At 44.3% G+C, this 25042-nt stretch overlaps 1 protein-coding gene across 1 annotated transcript in view; it reads left to right on the forward strand.

Moving 5' to 3' along the window:
- The first annotated feature begins 1324 nt into the window (after positions 1-1324).
- BLVRA (biliverdin reductase A) overlaps positions 1325-25042 on the forward strand; it is a 54902-nt gene continuing 31184 nt past the window's right edge. Inside the window, exons 1-2 of the mRNA XM_082662518.1 lie at positions 1325-1378; positions 13917-13949. Of these exons, the coding sequence (XP_082518644.1) occupies positions 13938-13949 (12 nt within the window). The 5' untranslated portion in view covers positions 1325-1378; positions 13917-13937. The remainder of the gene's footprint in view (positions 1379-13916; positions 13950-25042) is intronic.

Genomic DNA, 25042 nt, shown 5'->3' on the forward strand with positions numbered 1-25042 from the left:
AATAGATACCGCTCCAGAGAAAAGAAACAAATGGCTAATAAGCACATGAAAAGATGCTCAACATCACCAATCATTAGGGAAATGCAAATCAAAACTGCAATGAGATACCACCTTACACCCATTAGGATGGCTACTATCAAAAAAATAGAATATGAGTGTTTGCAAGGACATGGAGAAATTGCAACCCTGGTGTACTACTGGTGGAAATTGGTACAGTCACTATGGAAAACAGTATGGTGTTTCCTCAAGTCATTAAAGACAGAATTACTATATGATCCAGCAATTCCACTTCTGTGCATATACCCTGAAAGTAGGGTCTCAAAGAGATATTTATACACCCATGTTCATAGCAGTATTATTCATAATAACTAAGCCATGGAAGCAACTCAAGTGTCCATCAGTGGATGAACGGATAAGCAAAATGTGGATATACATACAGTGGAATATTGTTCAGTCTTAAAAAGGAAAGAGATTCTGCAGTATGTTTTCAACATGGATGAACCTTGGGGACATTATGCTAAATGAAATTACCCAGTCAGAAAAAGATACATACTGTATGATCCCACTTATATGAGGTACTTAGAATAGTCAAAATCATAAAGACAGAAAGTAGACTGGTGGTTACCAGGGGCTGGGGGCAAGGAATACAGGGAGTTATTGTTTAATGGGGATAGAGCTTCAATTTCACAAGATGAAAACAGTTACGGGGATGGACAGAGGTGATTTTTGCACGAGGATGTTAACGTATTTCATACCACTGAACTGTACACTTAAAAAATGGTTAAGATGGAAATTTTATGTTATGTGTATTTTGAGAGAGAGAGAGAGAGAGAGAGAGAGAGAGAGAGAGAGAGAGAGAGAGAGAGGCTTCTCTGCCTGTTCCACCACGCCGGGGCTACTAACCCAAAAAGGATATGGCGGGTTCCACGTGGTGTGAGTAGGACTGGGCTGCGATACGCACCACTGGTGCACAGGGCACACCCGAGCATAGCCCCAGACGCCTCTACAGGCCCGGGAGCACAAGCCTAGGGCTCCCCCTCCCCTGTGGACGCGCGCCCTCGGCCCACTCGCGCAGGGACAGGGCAGGAGCTGGGTTGCAGACACTGCCCGGACAAGTTCACAGCCAGTCCTGCGGGTTCCGTAGGCCAGCGGAGTGTTGGGGCCATGCAGTCCCCGGAGCTGGCGGAAGGCGGGACCCCTCCCCTCACCCCACTCCGCCGCCCCGTTTCTCCTCCTCCTTCCCCGGCTCCCTCCCACCGCGCCCCCGAGTACCGCAGCCGGGCAGCCAATCCCAGCCGCGCTCCTGCCCGGCTGCTCAGGGTGGTGGCACGGAGCCCGCAGGCGGCTTGGAGAGCTCGAGCTTTGTGCCCAGCGGCAGGTAAGGTGCGCGGCGGGATCTGGGTCGAGTCGGGCTTTTCTAAAACCGTCAAGCAGGAGCCTGAAAACTGATGCTAGTGCGAGACCCGGCGCGCGCCCCGCTGCCGGGCCCACGAGCCCTCGGCGCCGCCCACCTCGCCCTGCCCGGGCCCGGCGCGGAGCTGGCGTTCTGGAGGCTCCGCTGGCCCGGGGTCCCGACGTGCTCCCCAGGGAGGGCCTGTCTCAAGTAAACAAAGACCAACTACTAAAAACATTATATCTATGTTTCATTTGTAAAATGGTGATGGTTTGGGTTTTTATGCAGAGGTATTCGGCTCCTGCTGCTGGCTTGGCCGGAAGGGAATCCGGGAACCCGCCGCGCTGGGGTTGTGCTCCTTGGTAGGAACCCTGCGCAGGTCCCTTAAGCTCTCCTGGCCGCGCTCTCCTCTTTGGAAACTGGAAAATCTTATTATTTCAGATGTTGTTCTGAGGGTTACATGAAGTAAGTGCACTCTTAAAAAAAAAACTAAGGCTGAGCTCGCAGCAACAACAGGGTTACCTAGACACAACTATTTCAAAGTACTGATAACCCTGAATTGTTCCACAAAGGAACTAAGGTAGTTTGCAACAAAATCACGTAGAATAGTAACAAGTCAGCATAGAATAAATATAACCAGATATTGGGAGCAGAGGTAATGTAAGACAGAAAATAAGTCCAGGGGAAAAAAATAAAGTGTGAACTTGCTGTGAAAATGGAAATGTTCTGCATTTAATTAATTTACACTTAAATAGTGTGTCTATATGGAAAACAATATGGAGGTTCCTCAGAGAACTAAAAATAGAATTATCATATGATCCAGCAGTCCCACTCCTGGGCACATACCGGGACAAAACTATAATTCAGAAAGATACGTGCACCCCATGTTCATAGCAGCATTATTTACAATAGCCAAAATGTGGGAACAACCTAAATGCCTATCGACAGGTGAATGGATAAAGATGCGGTGCATATACACAATGGAATACTACTCAGCCATAAAAAAGAGTGAGATAATGCCATTTGCAACAACATGGGTGCAACCAGAGACTATTAGACAAAGTGAAGTTAAGTCAGAAAAAGACAGATACCATATGATATCACTTATATGTGGAATCTAAAATATGACACGAATGAACCTACCTACAAAACGGAAATAAATTCACAGACATAGAGATCAGACTTATAGTTGCCAAGGGGGACGGGGAGGGGGAGGGATGGACTGGGATTTTGGGGCTGGTAGATGCAAACTATTACATTTAGAATGGATAAACAACAAAGTCCTACTGTACAGCACAGGGAACTATATCCAGTCTCCTGGGATAAACCATAATGGAAAAGAATATTTAGAAAAGGAATGTATTTATGTGTATAACTGAGTCACTTGGCTGTATACCAGAGACTGGCACAACACCGTAAATCCACTGTACTCCTTCAATTTTAAAAAAGTGTGTGTCTAGTGGCTGCCTTATAGGACATTGCAGGTCTATATTGTTTCTCTGCTTGAGTCTCAAATTTGTCTCTAGGAAAGTGAACTTGGTCATTTGCTTTGTTCCTGTCATTTGAAACATATGTCCTTCCTTCATTCCTCAAATATGAATGGCCTTGGAGGAAGTAGAGCCATTCCTTATAATTAGCTAGAAAGACAGTTTTCTGTACTTCATTATTAGAGCACCCTGATGTATTATCATGTGAAAGTTTACTCAGTTGAGGAACTGGGGCTGGGAGGGATGGAGTCAGTGAATATGGCATAATTTATAACTTTTTTTTAGAGTTTTGAATAAAAATGTTAACTTACCTTTATAGGAAAATTTAAAATATATAGATACGCAAAAAGAAACAATCACTAAAAATTTCACCACTCAGAGACATAATTGCAGTTAAGATTTTGATGTGTATATTTCCAGACCTTTGCCCCATGTAGCCATTTTAGTTTCCTTGGTAGGCCCCAAAGTATCAGCTCCCTCCAAGAAAGGAAAATCCAGGCTGGGGGCAAGGGTCGCTTTTACCTTAACCTTTGGACCTCTCAGGCCAGCACCTGGCCCCATCCAACAAGGTCACCGTCTCCCTAATCCTTCTCTCGTACTTCTGCCAGTGGCCTGGCTTTGGGGCAGTGGTTATAGGCATCTGAGAGAGCATTTCGGAGAAGAGGAAAGTCACAGCTGTGGTTCATTCCGCATGAGGAGTAATCCAGGGTTTCTCATCCTTGGCCCTGTTGATATTTGGGGCTGGATAACTTTGTTGGGGGAGGGCCGTCCCGTGTATTAGAAGATGTTTAGCAGCATGAGGGCTCACATGCCCCCCCCCCCACTTCTCATCATGACAATCAGCAGTGTTGGTTGAGACCACTTGGGTTAACGGAAATTGCTAAATTATTCATGACGTGCACTAAAGAGGTTCATATTCCAGTTTGCACGTAGGAGAAGGACTGAGATCGAAAGAGAGGCATAGCTTAAGCTAAGGAAGCTGTTTAGTCCTGGCTGTACGATTCACTTACGGTGAGATTTTGGTGGGCAGGTATATCAGTTAGGATGGAAACAGGAAAAAACCACAAAAATGCAAGACACTTTTGAGGGGATTCCATAGAAGAGGGGGTAGGATTTGGGGAAGCAGCAAATGACAGTGCGACACCCGGGGAGGACGGCCGGCGGGATGCCATCCCCACGCTGGCCGGAAGGGGCAGGGAAGGGACTGGGATACCAGAGCTTGGAAGTGGGGGCCGGGTGGGTGGGTGGGAGAACTGGAGGAGGAGCCGCCCTCCAGGGCTGCTGTGGCCCTGGCAGATGCAGACACTGTCAGAGCAGCAGCCCAGCAGATGGGGAATAAGTTCACCAGCCTCTCCCTTTGTTACGAGTCCAAGTTCGTACTGCTCAGCCGCATGACAGGCCACTAAATTGAGAGAGAGAGTGTTAGGGCAAGGAGTAGCAGCTTTTTTGGAAAGCCAGCAGACAGAGAAGATGGTGGACTTGTGTCCCAAAGAACCATCTTACCCCCAAGTCAGAATTCAGGCTTCAGAGGGGAGGGGGTGTAGCAGATTGTTGCGGACTTCTTGGTGGGCCAGACCGGGAAGGGGATGTTCTTGCAGCGGTCCAGGTAGGTCTGCTGTAAACCTCCAACAAGAGGAATGTGATTCTCTGTTGTGCAACTTTTTATCTCTGTATGAATGAAAATTGTTATACCTTTAAAGGTCAAGCCTGAGAGGCAGAACCTTGAGAATGTGCTCTCATGTATATTTCAGGCTGTAGGCAACATTCTTTTACAAAGAAGTAGAGCCAGCATAAGGAAGCACAGGCAGCAGAGTGCAAAGGTGAGAGCTAAAGGAATAGATCCAGTATGGAGTCAGGTTTGTTCTTCTCTGTTACACCTTTCCCCTCCTGTACCCACGGAGCTCCTCCTCTGGCCAGTCCCTAGTGGAAGCTGGTGGGTGAAGCAACCCAGGTGATGCAGCCTGGGGAGGTCAGCCAGCTCCCGAGGGGGTGGGGGCAGGGCCGATGGAGAGCCACCAGAACCACCAGTAGCGTGTGATCTAAAGTCTTCTGCCTCTGTAGAATGAAAGTTTGAGGGCTCTAACTCTTAAGGGGGAGGAAAAGGAGATAGGCAAAAAATGTTTTTGAAAATTAAAACATATAACACACGCAGGGCACTGCTGCTTCTGACCTCTGACTCTGTTTCAAGCACTAAGGTCAAGTCATGCTGTTTTAGCTACTGCAGGATTTTTTTTTTCCAGCTTTACTGAGGTCTAATTGACCAAAAAATTCTGAGATAAACTATACAGTGTGATGATTTGATATACGGATACATTACCAAAGTATTCTCTCCGAGTAAATTAACACACGTTTACTGGTTTTGGTTTTGGTGAGAACATTTAGGTTCTACTCTCAGCAGATTCCAGTTATTCAAGACAGTGTTATCAACTATAGTTACCATTAGGTCCTCAGACCGTATTCATTTTGTAACTAAAAATTTGTGCCCTTTTATCAGCCTCTTCCTATTTCCCCAATACCCCAGCCCCTGGGAACCACTTTTCTAATCTCTGTTTCTGTGAGTTTGGTGGGGTTTTTTTTTCTTTTAGATTCCACATATAAGTGACACCATGCAGTATTTGTCTTTCTCTGCCTGGCGTATTTCACTTAGCATAATGCCATCCGGGTTCACCTATGTTGTCAAAAATGACAAGATTTCCTTCTTTTTTAAGGCTGAATAATATTCCATATGTTGTCATCCCTTGGTATCTGCAGGGGATTGGTTCCAGGAGCCCCCGTGGATACCAAAATCCTGGATGCTCAAGTCCCTTATATAAAATGGTATAGTACCGTGAATATAGTTGGTTCTCCCTATCTGTGGATTTCACATCCTCAGATACGGAGGGCTGACTGTATATGGGTCACATTTTCTTTTTCCTTTCATCCGTCAACACTTAGCTTGTTTCCAGGTCTTGGCTGTTGTCATAATGCTGCAGTGAACGTGGGAGGACATATATATCTCTTCAAGATAATTATTTTCTTCCCTTTGGATATATACCCAGAGGTGGGATTGCTGGATCATACAGTAGTTCCGTTTTTAATTTTTTGAGGAATCTCCATGCTGTTTTCTGTAGTGGCTATACCAGTTTGCATTCCCATCCACAGTGCACAGAGGTTCCCTTTTTTCTACACCCTCACCAGCATTTGTTAACTCTTTTCTTTTTGATAATGGCCATCCTAACGTGTGAGGTGATTTCCCTTTATGGTTCTGATTTCAGTTTCCCTCATGATTAATGATGTTGAATGCTGAAAACCTTTTCGTGTACCTGTTGACCCTTTGTATGTCTTTGGAAGAATGCTTATTAAGTTTCTCTGCCCATTTAAAAAAAAATTTTTTTGGCCGCAGTGCGTGGCATGTGGGATCTAGTTCCCCGACCAGGGATCGAACCCATGCCCCCTGCAGTGGAAGGGCAGAGTCTTAAGCACGGGCCGCCAGGGAAGTCCCTCTGTGCATTTTAAAATTGCGTTTGTGGTTTTTGCCATTGAGTTGTATGAGTACCTTGTATGTTTTGGATATTAACCCCTTATCAGATATGTGGTTTGCAAATACTTTCTCCCATTCCGTGGCTTCCTTTGCTGTGCAGAAGCTTTTTACTTTCATGTAGTCCGACTTGTTTATTTTTATTTTTGTTGTCTTTGCTTTTGGTGTCAAGTCCAAAAAAATCATTGCCAAGACCAATGTGAAGGAGCTCACCCTTTACGTATTCTTGTAGATTTACAGTCTCAGATCTTAGGTGGCGCCGTACAAACTTTAGGATTGCTTTTTCTGTTTCTGGAATTTCTGGAATTTTGATAAGGCTTGCTTTGAATCTGTAGATCACTTAGGGTAGTGTGGACATTTTAATAATATTCATTCTTCCAATCCATGAGCACAGAATATCTTCTCATTTATTTGGGTCTTTTTCGATTTCTTTCATTCATGTCTTACAGTTTTCATTGTAAAGATCTTTTTTTTTTTAATCGAAGTATAGTTGATTTACAATGTTTTGTTGATTTCTGCTGTACAGCAAAGTGATTCAGCTATACATACATATACATTCCTTTTTTCTGTATTCTTTTCCATTATGGTTTATCACAGGATACTGAATATAGTTCCCTGTGCTATCCTTGTTGTTTGGCCCAGCCTTTCTTACCTGTTTTGATGTAGATATTTTCTCATTCACCAGGTATGTAGGAGTCGCTAAGCTAGTTTCTGGATCTCTTTCAGAAGGGATTGCTCCCAGGGTAGCTGTACATTCAGTGTGTCTGTGGCAGAAGGGGAGCTCAGGAGCCCTCTCTATGTTGCCATTTTGGTCAAATTTACTGCAGGATTTCTTTAAACTTCTTAATCCTGCATATTCCAACTCAGTTGTGCTGTTTGGTGCACTATTATAAAACATATCTTTGCTGGTGCCTGAATAAATAGTTGGATGTTTTCTATATATCTTGTACAGAATGATTTTTCTTGTAGCTTAACTGTTTACTTTTTTTTAATCATCACAGAAACCACATCATAATACCTCAGACTTTGAAAAGGCCTTACAGTTTCTCACCTGATATCTGAGAATTTGCAGAATCTTAAAAAAAAAAAAATGCTTGAAAAATATATACATGTATCAAATTATCATAGGTACAGCTTAAACTTATAGGATGTTATCTGTCAATTACATCTCTATAAAGCTGGAAGAAAGCGGCATAGGAAAACAAAATAGGCACAAAACAGCAGAAAAGCATCATATGCTCAGTGTAGAGCATAACATGATTTATGCAGTTAACATCAAGGTCACAAATAACACATTGTGAAATCTTGCTTATAAAAAAAAAATCTTGACTGATCTGCTAAGGAAAGAAAATACATTCTTTCTAGCGAGCTTTTAAATTGTTAAAGACAAAAGTTACATTTACAGGGATTCCTTCTGGGTGGAAGATTTATATTCCTTTGGCCCCCACCACACACACTTGTCATTTGTGCTGTGCTCGGATGTTCCAGCAGTTTGTCGTTTCCAAAAGCACTTGGCCAGAAAGAACTAGTCTTTCAGCAATAGGAGACCAAGGTTTTGACCTGGACTTTCTGGGGGATCAGTGCCTAACGACATGTATGGGACCCCTTGGAATGTCCTGGTCTCACCCCACTTTTAAAATTTAGTTGCACTGCAGTTGCATTGTTTGCAATTATTTGAGTTAATAAGCTGCTCTTTTAAAGAAGGGACACACCCTGGTAAGCCTAAATACAGGATACCAGATGTTCATTCCTTAGTAAGAGTGCTTTGACTCCTGGTATAACATTTCTCTTCTGTTATATCAAGCACACTCTCAGTAAAAGGCAAAAGGTTTTGAAATGGCCACGAGGAGGAACAGAAGGTACATGGGGCAGGTGGGAGGGGCTTGAAAGTTGGGGTGGGAAGGACAGTGGCTTCTGTTTGGAGACAGTGCCGCGGAAAGCTTCACCTGTTCAGCACTGTTGTGCCTGGCGTCTCAGGGCAGCAGCTTTACTAGCTCTGATAACCTGAGCTTTGTCCTAGTTCACGTGTGTCTGTCTGCCCCTGAGAGAACCAGAAGAGAAGCTAATAACCTCCAGTTAACCAAGCCAAACATGGAAGACAGCTAAAGCAAAGGAGAAGAAAATAATAGAAGTGAGTTAAAATTTATGGCGAATCAGCACTGGAAGAGTGTGTAGGGGTCATTTAACTTTGTCTGAGCTCATCCCCCCCGACCCCCAGCTTTTTCGAGGTGCAGGAACCAAGTTGCTCAGAGACCATGTGCCCTGGCCTCTGTCACAGAGCTAGTGGGTACCCAGGCCAGGTTTAGAACTAGTCTCTTTTTTAAAAAATTTGTTTTAATTTGAAATATAGTTGATTTACAATGTTGTGTTAATTTCAACTGTACAGCAAAGTGGTTTAGTTATACATGTATGCACATTCTTTTTCATATTCTTTTCCATTATGGTTTATCACAGGTTATCGAATATAGTTCCCTGTACAGTAGCACTGTGTTGTTTATCCATTCCATATATACTAGTTTGTATCTGCTAACCCCAAACTCCCAATCCATCCCTTCCCTACACCCTCTTCCCCTTGGCAACCACAAGTCTGTTCTCTATGTCTGTGAGTCTGTTTCTATTTCGTAGATAAGTTCATTTGTGTCACACTTTAGATTCCACATATAAGTGATATCATATGGTATTTGTCTTTCTCTTTTGAACTTACTTCACTTAGTATGATAATCTCTAGGTCCATTTCCCAGAGGGTAGCTTGTCTGCTGCAGGAGATACGGGGGAAGGAGAAACCTATTTGAAAACGCTTTAAACAGGTTATTTATGCAAAAGTGTTGACTTTTTTCCTTTAACTTTCTAGTGAACCACTGCAGCCTGAGCTGTTGTTTGTAATTATGCAGTAATTCAGGAACTAACTCGAGATTCTTCTTTTTTCTTTAAGTGGCTTCCCCTAGAGAGGCACACCATATATTTCTGGGTGGGAAGGCTGAATCCTAATTTAATTTACAAATTTGATGCAATCATAGGCACAGTTCCTATGGAAATTTTTTTTTTTTCTTTAACTTGACAGAGCTGTTCTAAACTTCATCTAGAAGTCTGAGCAAGCAAGACTAGATAAGAATACTGAACAAGTTAGTGAGAGAACTTGAACTACCAGATAGCAAAACATATTGTAAAGCTACAGTAAACAACATATTACAGGCACGGGAAGCCAGGTCAGTGGCACAGCCCAGAAGGTGAAAGAAAGAATAACCATATGCATAAGAATTTAAGTATGAGCCATTGGGGGAAAGAATGAAAGAGTCAGTAAATGATGTGAGAACAACTCAACTATTTGGGAAGATTACAGGAGAGTCTTATATCATGCCATACACCAAAATGTAATTTAGATTAAAACTAAACATGTAAATAAAGGGAAAAAAAGTAAAAAAAATCTAAGTGAAAATTAAAATGTATATGTCTTTCTAAACATAACACTAAAGGTCAGAAACTTAAAGCCTTTTAGGCTTTTAAATATTATTAAAAATATTTTCAATATTGTTAAAAATATTAAACCCTTGAAATAAAAAAAGTAAATCTTCTTGCACCCCAATGTTTATTGCAGCACTATTTACAATAGCCAAGACACAGAAGCAGCCTAAATGTCTACCAACGGAGGAATGGATAAAGAAGATGTGGTATGTGTATACCATGTAATATTACTCAGCCATTAAAAAGAACAAAATAATGCCATTTGCAGCAACATGGATGGACCTAGAGATTATCATACAAAGTGAAGTTAGTCAGAGAAAGACAAATATTATATGGTATCACTCATATGTGGAAGCTAATTTAAAAATGATACAAATGAAATAATTTATAAAACAGAAACAGACTCACAAATTTCTAAAACAAACTTAACGGTTACCAAAGGGGAAACGTGAGGGGAGGGATAAGTTAGGAGTTTGGGATTAACATACACACACTACTGTATATAAAATAGGTAACCGACAGGAGCCTACTGTACAGCACAGGGAACTCCACTCAGTATTCTGTAATAACCTATATAGGTAAAGAATCGAAAAGAGAATGAATATTTGTATGTGTATAACTGAACCACTTTGCTGTACACCTGAAACAAATACAACATTGTAAATCAACTCTACGCCAATAAAAATAAATAAATAAAAATAAAATACACTAGAGTACAGGGGAAAAAAGTAAATCTTCTTGTTATAGGGTTAGGTCTTAGATCTTTTCTTTTCTTTTTCGTTTTTTTTTTTGCGGTATGCCGCCCTCTCACTGTGTGGCCTCTCCCGTTGCGGAGCACAGGCTCCGGACGCGCAGGCTCAGCGGCCATGGCTTACGGGCCCAGCTGCTCCGCGGCATGTGGGATCTTCCCGGACCGGGGCACGAACCCGTGTCCCCTGCATCGGCAGGCGGACTCTCAACCACCAGGGAAGCCCTAGTCTTAGATCTTTTAGAATGTATTAAATGTAGAATAAAGTTCTCCCTGGGTTCTGTTCAGACTTTAATGGGTCTTGGCAGGACAGTGGGGAGGAAGGGAGAGATGTGTGATGGGCAGGGAGGGTGCTGAAAGGTGGCCTGGGGTCGCTGCCTACCCCAACAGTGCCATCTTATTACAAGGGAAGTTGAAAGCTGGAGAAAGAGTATGGAAAGAATCCTGGCCAGGATACCTCTGTTGAACGTGCTTTATAAGTAATAATGCAATTCACCCTTGGTAATTGACCGCTGGTGCCTAAGGTGGTAAGGTTTCTAGGTGGGGTCCTTTCTCATCCATGTGCATCTCTGCAAATTGGTTTGTTTTGTTTTGCATTCCCCAGATTCTGTGGGAAAGGTAGTAAAGTTCATAAGTAATGTTTTATTGACTTTTTATAGGAAACCTTTTCTGGAAGTTGTTATTAGAAAGGGAAGGCAAGCAACAGTAATGTTTCTACAAGAACAAAGGACTCAGGGCAATTTAGTGATTTCTCCTGTGGGGACTGGAGACAGAATTGGAAAGCAGTGGTTATTACAAGATACTGAATATATCAAGAAGAAGATGTGGCACATATATACAATGGAATATTACTCAGCCATAAAAAGAAACGAAATTGAGCTATTTGTAATGAGGTGGATAGACCTAGAGTCTGTCATACAGAGTGAAGTAAGTCAGAAAGAGAAAGACAAATACCATATGCTAACACATATATATGGAATTTAAGGGAAAAAAATGTCATGAAGAACCTAGGGGTAAGACAGGAATAAAGACACAGACCTACTGGAGAACGGACTTGAGGATATGGGGCGGGGGAAGGGTGAGCTGTGACAAAGCGAGAGAGAGGCATGGACATATATACACTACCAAACGTAAGGTAGATAGCTAGTGGGAAGCAGCCGCATAGCACAGGGATATCAGCTCGGTGCTTTGTGACCGCCTGGAGGGGTGGGATAGGGAGGGTGGGAGGGAGGGAGACACAGAGGGAAGAGATATGGGAACATATGTATATGTATAACTGATTCACTTTGTTATAAAGCAGAAACTAACACACCATTGTAAAGCAATTATACCCCAATAAAGATGTTAAAAAATAAAAAATAAAATAAAATTAAAAAAAAAAAGAGTTCCCTGTGTTCTATAGGAGGTCCTTGGTTAATCTATTTTACATATAGGAGTGTGTATCTGTTGATCCCAAACTCCTCATTTATCCCTCCCCACCCATTTCCCCTTTGGTAACCATAAGTTTGTTTTCTGTGTCCGTGAGTCTATTTCTGTTTTGTAAATTAGTTCATTTATATACTTTAGAGTCCACATATAAGTGTGATATCTTATGATATTTGTCTCTCTCTCTCTCTCTGACTTACTTCACTTAGTATGATCATCTCTAGGTCCATCCATGTTGCTGCAAATGGCATTATTTCTTTCTTTTTTATGGCTGAGTAATATTCCATTGTATATATATGTACCACATCTTCTTTATCCATTCATCTGTCGATGAATGTTTAGGTTGCTTCTGTGGCTTGGCTGTTATTTATATATATATATATCACATCTATGTATAATATATATATAATATGTATGTATATGTGTATATATAACTAAATCACTTTGCTTTACACCTGAAACTAACACAGCATTGTAAATTAACTGTACTGCAATTAAAAGGTTAAATCTTGAAAAACACATTTTTAATTAAAGAAAAATGGGAAGCAGTGGAATTGCTTGCTTACATTTGGAATTTTAATAGATGTTGCTAAACTGCCGTCTGTAGAGATGATACCTACCTATAGTTCCCCAGTAATAGGTAGGAGTTCCCTGGTGGTCCAGTGGTTAGGACTCTGAGCTTTCACTGCCGGGGCCTGGGTTCATTCCCTGGTTGGGGGACTAAGCTGTGCGGCAAGGCCAAAAAAAAAAAATCAGAGATATTTGACCAACATGTGGCAAATGTTTTTTTGTGTGACAGGGCATCTAGGTCTTTTATTTACCATAAAAGCTCTCCGGGTGTGTGTAAGACAGCCCTGGAAAGGTCTCTGGGGCAGTCTGGGTTTGGCTCCATAGCCAGGAAGCTGGAAGTTACAGCACAGGGCCACAACACCGTGACTGTAAGGCCAAGTGCTTTAACCCACCCTGAACTTCAGACCCCTCATCTGTAAAATGGAGTTAATATTAGCCTTTTTGCCAAGGTTTCAAGGATTAGGGTTCATGTAGATAAAGCAGCTGACACAAGTTGTCTCACAGTTGTTACCATCTTCCTCATAATTCGTTACCTGACTTCCCCACCCCACATGTAAGGGACACATAACACTACATTCTTTTTGTTTTGTTTTGTTTCATTAGGACATGGCCAGACCCATTTGTTACACGTTGTCTCTGGCTCTTCCCATGCCTCTTTCTTTTTTTCTCTTTTTAAATAAATGTGTTTATTTATTTATTTTTGGCTGTGTTGGGTCTTCGTTGCTGCACCCGGGTTTTCTCTAGTCGTGGCGAGCGGGGGCTCCTCTTCGTTGCAGTGCGTGGGCTTCTCATTGCGGTGGCTTCTCTTGTTGTGGAGCACGGGCTCTAGGCGCTCGGGCTTCAGTAGTTGTGGCTCGCGGGATCTAGAGCACAGGCTCAGTAGTTGTGGCACACGGGCTTAGTTGCTCCGCGGCATGTGGGATCTTCCCGGACCAGGGCTCGAACCCGTGTGTCCTGCGTTGGCAGGTGGATTCTTAACCACTGAGCCACCAAGGAAGCCCTGCATCATTCTTTTAAGTATACAGAAGCATCCCTTTTAGTATGAGAGATGCCAGCCCTTGGGGGTTGGCAGTGTTCTTTAGAGAAACATTACTGGTGTGATGTCCCCAGGGGGGCCAGCGACCACCTGCCGGTGTCAGATCAGACACTGGCCTGGGTGTCCTACTGGAGGGCACAAGGTGGTGAAGGCATTTGGGGAAGATGGGGCCAATGGGACAGGAAGTGGGGGGAGAAGGGGGGTGGCCAGGGAGAGTGTCGGCAGGGAGTTTGGGGAGGTCCCACCAAGGTCCTGAACCTCTGCTTTTGTCTTCGCAGCTCCTGCAGAAAGGGACCAAGATGAACGCAGAGGTGAGTCCTCCAAAAGGACCCGTTTAAGGATGCTTTTTTCTGCAGTGTCCCTCATTTCTCCTTCACAGAGTGTCTCCTTTCCTCCAGAGTTTTCGGAAACATCAGCACAAACTTGAAAACATGTCCCCTCCTTCCTGCCACCACACATGGCTCCCGGTGATATGGGAAGAATTAGGCCCCTCTGAGTTCTTATCTGTGTCAGTCCAGCTTCAGTTAGATTAAGATTTATCTGCTTCAGTTAATCCTGAAACAACACTCATGGGTTAAGGGTAGAGTGGGCTGGGCCCTGGGGGCTGCTGGGCCCTGGTGTTATTCTGGGGACACTTAACTCTGCTTACAAGGACCTTTCTCTGCATCGTCTCCCTGTCGCCTCACTTCCACTGAACCTGTTCTTCGATCCAACGAGATGCCTGGTCTCTTTGTCCCTCTGATTTTTCCTGACCAGTCAGCCCCTCCTGCTCTCACTCCCTTCCAGGTCCAGCGTAGATCGTGGGGTCCATCTCTTCAACTGCTATTGTGCTCACATCTCCAACTCCTTTTCCGCTTGTCCCCTTGATGCCCCATGGCCAGCCCAGAGGCTGTCCCCACAGGATGGTGGTCTTGGGTGAGAGGCACAGCTTCATGCTGTTTGTGGCTGGCAGAGGTCTTAAAAACTCATCTGGGTGCTCAGCACACCCACCGGGCCCTCTCCGTAGCCTCAGGCAGCTCTCTTTCCCTTTGCCCGAAACAACCAGGTCTGGTCTTCCTCACTCTTCCCAGCTCCCTCCTCACTCTTAGCACGTGGGTAACCTTTTACTTTACGGAGAAAAACTGGAACCATCAGCCATCATCTCTCTCAATTTCGGACTTCCTGTTTGGCTTGTTCCTTTTTTCAGAGTGGAAGGGATGCTTGTCAGTGACAGAGCTCCAGGCTGCGAGTACAGGAAAACACAGTTTAATGCGGTTTTTAGCCTGGAAGTTCAGATGCAGGGCAGGCTTCAGGGCGGGTTGATCCAGTGGCTCAGCCACATCTTATCAAGGATGTCCAGGATCTTTGCATCTCTCTACTCTCATCCAAGTGTTGGCTTCATCCTCGAAGTAGTGCCCCTCAGGGTTCTAGGATGGCTGCCAGCAGGGGCTGGGACTACGTGCTTCCTCATTCACGCTGAGCAGGAGAAAGACGTGGCTTTCTGCAGCTCTCCCAGAAAAGTGGGAACCTTCTTTCCTGAAGCCTCCACCAAACTCCTGCTTAGGTCTTGCTGGCCAGAACCAGGTCACATGCCCATTCCTGGACTAATGACTGTGTCAGAGGAGCCAGGATTTTGCCAACTGGCTTAGACTAATCAGTCCCACCTGGTGCTGCTTCCCCCTCTACCCCAGGGCTGGATCTGGGAAGAAGGAAGGCGAGTGGACACTGGGAAAGGACCCATTGCATCCCGTCCCAGACATTTTTGGTGAAAGCATATTGACTGAAAAACACGCACACCTAAAAGTTGAGAATTATGTTTTATTCTGCTGACTTACGGAGGACTTAAGCCCGGGATATAGCCTCTCGGGAAACTCTGAGGGACTGCTCCAAAGAGGTAAGGGACAAGCCAGGATATATAGGGTATTTTGCCCCCCAAAAAAACCCCAGGCAATTGGAACATCAAAAGATTACTGTTAAAGGAAAACAGACATCTCAAGTTAATGAAGTTATCACTTTTCTATGTATGGGAAGATGCGAGAGTCTAGGCTTATTGAAATCATTCCTTTGATAGGCACCTTAGCTATCTAGGGTGCCGAAGAGCAGGAGCCTGCTCTCTCCCATCCTGAGTCCCCTCAGGATGCACCTCGGGGGCAGCTGCAGTGGCTGAGGGCTTGGTGGCCTCAACAGCTTTTCTTTACTGAAATGTCCACACTCTGAATTGCAGACTCTGCCGCCTGTTCAGACCCTGTACCACCTCCCTGATTACCTCCTGGACCAGCGGCACTGTTGGGCTCATTTCTACTCGATCTTTCCCATCAATATTTCCAACTGCTTTAGTTTTTACTTTCTTCAGAACAAAGCAACACATGAGGTCTTGTCGAGCTATCGTAATCCTATTTTTCTCATTCCCTTCAGAAACTCATCTTTAATTGTTTTTTGATATAATTCAAAAAGGTACGTGCACCCCTATGTTCATAGCACTGTTCACAGTAAACAACCTAAATGTCCATTGACAGAGGAATGGATAAAGAAGATGTGGTGCATATATACAATGGAATACTACGCGGCCATAAAAAAGAACGAAATAAGGCCATTTGCAGCAACATGGATACAACTAGAGATTATCATACTAAGTGAAGTAAGTCAGAAAGAGAAAGACCAATAGCATATGATATCACTTACATGTGGAATCCAAAATATGGCACAGAGGAACCTATCTACAGAACAGAAACAGACTCACAGACATAGAGAACAGACTTGTGGTTGCCAAGGGGGAGGGGTGGTGAGGGAGGGCTGGACTGGGAGTGTGGGATGAGCAGACGCAAACTATTATATCTGGAATGGATAAACATAAACAACAAGCACAGGGAACTCGTCAATATCCTGTGGTAAACTGTAATGGAAAAGACCATAAAAAAAGAATGTAGATATGTGTAAAACAAAAAAGATAGCTTTTAAAAAGTTTAGTTTTGTAATAATGTCAATACACAGACCTAGTGCAAAACTCAAAAGGTATACACAAGACGTTAAATAGTCAAAAGCGAGTCTCCCAGGTCCCCCATCCCCCCAGCCTCCTCCACCCCAGGGCTGGCCTCTGTTAACCATTTTCTGGGGCCTCTGCCGCCTTATCTGAAGGCCCTGTAACTCACTCTAATTCTCATGTCCTTGGAAGTTGTGAAAAAAAAGAGTAAAAACTTAGCATTAACATTAAGCTCATAGAACCTGGCCTGGTAAGAATTCTATCAATCATCAGCCACCCCTTCTGTTCTGTAATTTTGACCTTTCCTTTGGTGCTTTTTTTTTTTTTTTTTTTTTTGCGGTACCCGGGCCTCTCACTGTTGTGGCCTCTCCCGTTGCGGGGCACAGGCTCCGGACGCGCAGGCTCAGCGGCCATGGCTCACGGGCCCAGCCCCTCCGCGGCATGTGGGATCTTCCCGGACCGGGGCACGAACCCGCGTCCCCTGCATCGGCAGGCGGACTCTCAACCACTGCGCCACCAGGGAAGCCCCTTTGGTGCCTTTTCTCTCTCAACCTTTTAAAAATATTCCCAGACCTTGGGTCCCCCTCTAACTATTCTGCCTTAAACACCCTGTGACCACCTTCTAGTGGTGGTGGTCACCCTTCTCACTACCCTCTCCTGTCTCATCCCAGGGCAGCCTGACGTGGTCCTCACTGCTCCAGTAAAACTTCTCAGAGCTCTCTCTCTGGAAGTGATCCCTCCCTCCTGTGAATTTCCATCACCCTTCTTTTGTTACCTTCCATCCTTTGACTTGGAGCAGAACCGTCTGTGTGCCCTGTTCATCTTCGCACCCCCATAGCAGCTGGCAGGATGCCTCCAACACCGCGTGTCCTCACTCTGGCAGTTGACTAAATGATGGAATGAGTCAGAGACAGTTGAGTCATCTTGTGATGCATTCCAGAGCTTGGGTGGATCAGTAGAAACGTAGAGGAAGGAAGACTTGCAGAGACTTGAGGCTGGCTGGAGGGGGAGGGAGGAGCAGGGTCTCAGCCGTAATCAGCCCTTTGGTCTCAGAGGATTTGTCCAGTGCAGGAATGACTCCCAGGATTTCCAGCACGTCAAGCTGGGTGCCTGACAGAATTTGCAGAGCCACTGGCCTTTGCCCGGAAGTTCAGAGCACAGCCAGTCAGGTGGGGTGGGTGGTTGGAATCAAGCACAGAACGTGATGATCCAGGTCAGGGCGGGACGGCCAGGTGGAAATGCCCAGTTTGCATTTCTTCCTGGGACTGGAGCTTGGAGGCGAGGATGGCTCGTAGCGCGTGATGTGGGAGACTTCAGCATAACGGTGGTCCCGGAAACCTTAAGAGTGCGAGACACCCCTCCCCCACTCTGGGAACATGGGGAAAAGAGAAGAACAGAGGGACAGGCTTGAGCACTGGGGAATGTGCAACGCTAGGGCGCAGGATGAAGTGTGAGAAGGAAACCTCGCCGTGAGACGAGGGAAGACAGGGAAGGAGCGAATTTAAAGAAGGTCCCCTTAAGTGTCAAATACGAGTTGAGGTCCAGGAGAATGCCGCTGAGGGAAGGCCCTTGAACTTGGCAGTGAGAAGATCTGAGATGCCCTGTGATAGGGCAGAGAGGTGTGGTAGTGAAAACCAGCTTACAGTTGGGCTAGAAGGGTGACTGGAGGAAGCAGATGCGGCCCTGGGGATATGAGCAGCCGGCTGATTTGGGGGCAGTGGACACGCCACAGGCAGGGACAGAGCGCACTGAAGACCAGGTGGCAGAGGCTGCCCAGCTCTGTAGCCGGAGCCCTAGGACAGGAGCAGCGAGTAAGCCCAAGGCTGTACAAACTGTAGAGTGCTCATCTGCTCAGAGCATCCCTCGGATTTTTATATCCATTTTAAGTGTTTGTATCTTGGATAACATGCATTCACATGATTGAAAATTTTAAAGAATTTAGAAAAAAAAAAAGATTTACTCTGGGAAGACCTCTTCTCTCCCAGCTACTCTGTTACACTCCCAGGTGGCCAGTGCTACTGGTTTCTTGGCTATCCTTTCAGAGAGATTCTAAACATATACAAGTATTTTTTCCCTTCAGCTGCCTCGCCCCCTTGTTTTTTTTTTACACAAACTAGAGCACACATCTTACACTGGTCTGTATTTTGCTTTTCTCAGCCAACAATATATCTTGGAGATCAGTCTCTTCCAATACATAAAGAACTTCCTTGTTCTTTTTTATAGCTGTGTAGCATACCATAATTATATAACCAGTCTGCTATTAACAACATATACATTATTTTCAGTCTTTTGCTGTTACAAGCAAGGCTGCAATAAACCTGGGTCATTTTACTTGCATATATGCTTTAGAAATGGATTTCTCTGAGCAAAGAATATTTGTGTGATAAACATTTCCAAGCTGCTCTCCACAAAGGTTGTCTGTTTTTCTCTCCCTCTGGCAACATACGAATATGCCTGTCTTCCCAGGCCAGCCAGTGTGTTATCAAACTCACTGATTCTTGTAAACAAGTGAAAAACAGGTTGTCCTTCCTGACTATTTGAAATCTTCATACCCCCTCCTGGAGTGGAAACCCAGCACCTGCCCTCAAACCTCCCACCTTGAAGTTCTATAGTGATTTTACATTTTCTTCTACTCTCCTCACCTCAGAATAATTTTTTTTTCCTGAGTTGGCAGTGCATGTGTTTTTTTGTTTTTGTTTTTGCGGTACGCGGGCCTCTCACTGTTGTGGCCTCTCCCGTTGCGGAGCACAGGCTCCGGACGCGCAGGCTCAGCAGCCATGGCTCACGGGCCCAGCCGCTCCGCGGCATGTGGGATCCTCCCGGACCGGGGCACGAACCCGTGTCCCCTGCATCGGCAGGCGGACTCTCAACCACTGCGCCACCAGGGAAGCCCCCATCCATTTACTTTTAATCTATATGTGTCTTTATATCTAAAGTGGACTTCTTGTAGACAACATATAGTTAAGTCTTGTTTTTTAATCCACTCTGACAATCTTTATCTTTTAACTGATGCATTTAGACCATTAACATTCAGAGTGATTATTGATGTAGGTGAATTAATATTTGTTACTGTTTTCTATTCATTGCCTTTGTTCTTTGGTCCTGTTTTTCTCTTCCACTCTTTTTCTGCCTTTTGTGATTTAAATTGAGCGTGTTATATGATTCCATTTTCTCTTTTTTCTTAGCATATTGGTTATACTTCCTTTTTTTATTGGTTGCTCTAGGGCTTGCAATATACATTTACAACTAATCCAAGTCCACTTTCAAATAATAACTATACCATTTTACAGATAGTGTAAGTACTGTAAAATAACATAATAATTCCATTCCTCCTTCTTGTCCTATGTATGTATCACTGCTGTTACACATTTCACTTATGTATAAGCATACATAAGCATATAAATACATACATAAAGTATATACATAAGCGTAAATAATTGAATACTTTGTTGCTGTTATTATTTTATTGTTATTTAGATCAATTAAGAATAAGAAAAATAAAGTTTTTATTTGACCTTCACTTAATCCTTCTTCCTTTCTTTAGGTAGACGTGAGTTTCTGACCTGTATTATTTTTCTTCCTCTCTAAAGAAATCCTTTTAACATTTCCTGCAAGATAGGTCTACAGGCAACAAACTCCCTCAAATTTTTGTTTGTCTGAGAAAGTCTTTATTTATTCTTCACTCTGGAAGGATAATTTCACAGGGTACAGAATTCTAGGTTGGTAGTTTTTTTTCTCTCAACACTTTAAATATTTCACTCCACTCTCCTCTTGCTTGCATGGTTTTTGAGGAGAAGTTGGATGTAATTCTTATCTTTGTTCTTCTGTACGTAAGGTTGATTCCCTCTGGCTTTTGTTTTTTTCTCCTTTTTTTGGCTGCATCACACGGCATATAGGATTCTAGTTCCCTAATCAAATTTGCGCCCCGTGCAGTGGGAGCATGGAGTCTTCAACACTGGACCACCAGGGAAGTCCCGTCTCTCTGGCTTCTTTCAGGATTTTTTTCTTTATCTTTGCTTTTCTGTAATTTGAAAATGATATGCCTAACATCATTTTGCGGGGGGTGGGGGGGGTATTTATCCTGTATGGTGTTCTCTGAACTTCCTGGACCTGTGGTTTGGTGTCTGACATTAATTTGGGGAAATTCTTAGTCATTACTGTTTCGAGTATTTCTTGTGTTCTTTTCTCTCTTCTCTTTCTGGTGTTCCCATTACATGTATGTTACACCATGTGTAGTTGTCCCACAGTCCTTGGATATTCGCTTCATTTATTCAGTCTCTGTTCTCTTTGCTCTTCAGTTTAGGGGGTTACTATTGAGATATCCTCAATTTCAGAGATTCTTTCCTCAGCCATGTCTACTCTGCTAATAAGCCCATAAAAGGCGTTCTTTGTTTCTGTTACATTGTGTTTGATCTCTAGCATTTCTTCTTCATTCTGTCTTAGAATTTGCGTCTCTCTGCTTACATTGCCCATCTGTTCTTGTATGTTGTCTGCTTTATCCATTAGACCCTTAGCATAGTAATCATAGTTGTTTTAGATTCCCAGTCTGGTAAATCCAACACTCCTGTTATGTCTGGTTCCGATGCTGCTCTGTCTCTTCAAATTGTGTTTTTTGTCTTTTGCTATGGTTTGTCATTTTTTTCTTGATCGCCAGACATGATGTATCATGTAAAAGGAGCTGCTGTAAATGGGCCTTTAGTCATGTGGTGGTGAGATATAGGGGGAGGGGAAGCATTCTCCGGACCCGTGATCAGGTCTCAGTCTTATAGTGAGCCTGTGCCTCTGGACTGCGAACCACACAAGTATTTCTCAGTTGTTTCTTTTCTTCTTCCCCTCTTAGGTGGGAGAGTATGGCTAGAGTGGGCTAGAGTTGGGTGTTTCCCTTCTCCCAAATGGAATTCTAGAGTAGTCTGGAGTTTTGTACAGTGGACCCTTACACAACACCGGGGTTAGAGATGCTGACCCTCTGTGCAGTTGAAAATCTGCCTGTAACTTACCGTCGGCCCTCCATATACACAGGTCTGCACCCACGGATTCAACCAGCCGCAACTGTGTAGTACTGTAATATTTACTTTTTAAAAAAATCCATGTGTAAGTGGACCTGCACTGTTCAAATGCATGTTGTTCAAGGGTCAACTGTTTTTCCCTTCCCTGCAGTCAGTTAGGGTCTGATAATTCCCCAGCACGTTAGGGTCTGGTTAGCTAGTTTCCTGTGAGGGCAGGCCTCATTAGGAAGAACGGGCATGCTCTGGTATATTTCAGAGTGGTGCTTTTTCCCCACTCCTGCTGGAAGCACAGGGGGAAACATCTCCAGTATTTAGTGTGGGAACCTGGTCAAGCTCTTGGAGGTAAATCTCACAAAAATGAGAGGGTCTCCCCGTGACTGGGTCCCCCTGGAGTTTTTAGGTCTCCAAGTTGTCCACACTGAGCCCCCAGCAGCTCATCCATTACAGTTCAGGCTTTCCTACTGGTTCTGGCGTCTGGTTCCTGTGGTCGTTTCTACTCTTGAACCTCTGCTCTGCTAAGTTATTCTCTTCATTAGTCCCTCTGTCTCTCCAATCTTGGGGGCAGTGGTTTACCTTGTGTCCTCACCTCTCTTACGGATCCTGGAAGACTTAGTTTTAGTTAGTTTTTCAGTCTGTTTAGCTGTTTACCCATTATCAGGATGGAGTGGCAACTTCCAAGCTCCTTCCATGTGCAGTGGGAAACCAGAAGCCCTCACCTCTTTGATTTGCAGTTTCCTTTCAGAACATGCCTTGAAGAAGCCTCATGTCAGATGAGCAGGTGCAGGTAAAATGGTCTCTCTAGCAAAGTCATTTTTCTCAAAAACAAAGTTCTTTCCCACAGAGGAACTCAACTGTTAATATGTCAGCATTTTCACCCATATCTTGTCCCTTTGTGTCAGTTTTGCAAAGGAATGTCGTGTAAACCAAACTCAGAAGCACTTTCAGTCTGACACCATGCCAGCCAGGTTTTGTACACAAGTTTGTGTGTATTGTTAATTACTAAAATAGAAAAAGTAACTTGGCTTCTTACGATAATGAAGCTGTTTCTTAACCTCATGGCTCTTTTAAAGCTAATAGAAACTTATGTTCCTGGTTATTTTCTGGAATGTAGTAATTTAGTAGTTAATCTTAGGAATACTGTATAGATTCAGCCTCATAAGGAGATTGCTTGTTTCCTTTTTTGGGTGAAAGAAGAAACAAATATTTGATCAGGCGTGTGTGTTTGGGCTGTTACAGTACAGATTTCTCTAAAGACTGTCTTTCTGCTTTTCGTATATGAGACTGTCAACAATTAAAAGTAAAAGGGTAAACTTGTAACCCAGAAGGTACTAACAGGGCTAAATGGCCTGTTGTCAGTTGGGCATTGTGGCCTCTCCTTCCCACACTCTCCCTGACTCAAGGAAGACAAGCCTGGAACTGCATTGCCCACTGGTCCATTTCATGTGTGACGTTGGCCAGTTAGAAGCAGACTTGGGAGATTTGGAAGGCCGAAGAAAGAGAGACTGTTATTGAGAGAGCACAGTTGCTTCTTCCCAGCTGCAGGCTGAAAAAGGGTGCAGATGCTTTCCCCGAGGTCTTTGCGTCCAGGCAAGCTCCTGAGAATGACTTGCTTCAGTACAGCAGGGAGATGGTCAGTGATGGCTTCTCTGGCTTTAGCTCCCCAGTGGTGGCAATGGTCATGTAACCCAGAGGTCCCCAACCCCGGGGCCGCAGACCAGTACTGGTCCACGGCCTGTTAGGAACCGGGCCACACAACAGGAGGTGAGTGGCGGGCGGACGAGTGAGTGAAGCTTCATCTGCTGCTCCCCATCACTCCCCATCATTCCCCATCACTCCCCCATTGCTCCCCATCACTCCCCATCACTCCCCATCGCTCTCCTGTCACTCCCCATCGCTCCCTATCACTTCCCATCGCTCCCCTATAGCTCCCCATCACTCCCCCATCGCTCCCCATCACTCCCCATCGCTTCCCCATCGCTTCCCCATCGCTTCCGCATCGCTCCCCCATCACTCCCCCATCACTCCCCATCACTCCCCCATCACTCCCCATCACTCCCCATCACTCCCCATCACTCCCCCATCGCTCCCCATCACTCCCCATCACTCCCCATCACTCCCCCATCGCTCCCCCATCACTCCCCATCACTCCCCATCACTCCCCATCACTCTCCATCACTTCCCCATCACTTCCCCATCACTCCCCATCACTCCCCATCACTTCCCTATCACTCCCCCATCGCTCCCCCATCACTCCCCATCACTCCCCATTGCTCCCCCATCGCTCCCCCATCACTCCCCATTGCTCCCCCATCACTCTTCATCGCTCCCCATCATTCCCCATCACTTGCATTACTGCCTGAACCACTCCCACCCACTGTCCATGGAAAAACTGTCTTCCATGAAACCAGTCCCTGGTGCCAAAAAGGTTGGGGACCGCTGATATAAGCCTCTAATTCCCCGTGTTAAAACTCTGTGCTTAGAACACATTGAATGCTTTCTCTTTTCCAGACTGAATCCTGACTGGTACCTTGAGGGGTTTATGAGTAACCTGACTGGTACCTTGAGGGGGTTATGAGTAAGTTGTGGAACAACAGTAGTACAAAGTCTGGGAGAGAGGAGGTGGAAGTAACCTGTTGGAAGGTTCTCATGTGTGAAATGGTACGATGTTATCTTAAGGCGGGCTGTGCTAAGTAAAATATGTATCATATAAAGGCCTTAATAAACCACTAAAATTGTTACAGCTACTAGCCACCGGGTGAGATTAAATGGAATCATTGGCAATACTTTATTCATCTGAAAAGAAGTCAGAAGAAGAGGGAAAGAAGCACAGATTGGACAGATAGAAGACAACAAGACAGTAGATTGGAACCCAACCATATCCGTAATCATAGGGTAAATTGTTTAAACACTTCACTGAAAGGCAGAGATTGTTAGACTGAATAAAAAGCGAGACCTGACAATATGCTGCCTACAGGAAACTCACTTCAGATATGAAAGCACACATTGGTTAAAAGTGAGGGGTTGGGAAAAAAAATGTACTATGCTAACACAAATCAGCGGAAACTGGGAGTAGATTGATGATATCAGACAAAATAAATTTCAGGGCAAAAAATACTACCAGGAATAAAAGTGGTCATTTCAGAATGATAAAGTGGTTAATTCATCAAGACACCATAACCACCCTAACAATTTATATTCCTGACAATAGAGCTTTGAAATACATCAGTCAGAAAGTGATAGAACTGTAAAGAGAAATACACAAATCTACAATTATATTCAGGGATTCTAGTACCTATCAATGATTGATAGAACAAGTAGACAGAAAATCAGTAAGTATATAGAAGACTTGAATAACATCATCTACCAACTTGATCTAACAGACCTATGGGACAGTACAGCCAACAACAGTAGAATACACGTTCTTTTTAAGTGTGCTCAA

The sequence above is a fragment of the Grampus griseus genome (genome assembly GCF_964374135.1).
Source record: "Grampus griseus genome assembly, chromosome: 9".
In the NCBI taxonomy this organism is placed as follows: Eukaryota; Metazoa; Chordata; class Mammalia; order Artiodactyla; family Delphinidae; genus Grampus; species Grampus griseus.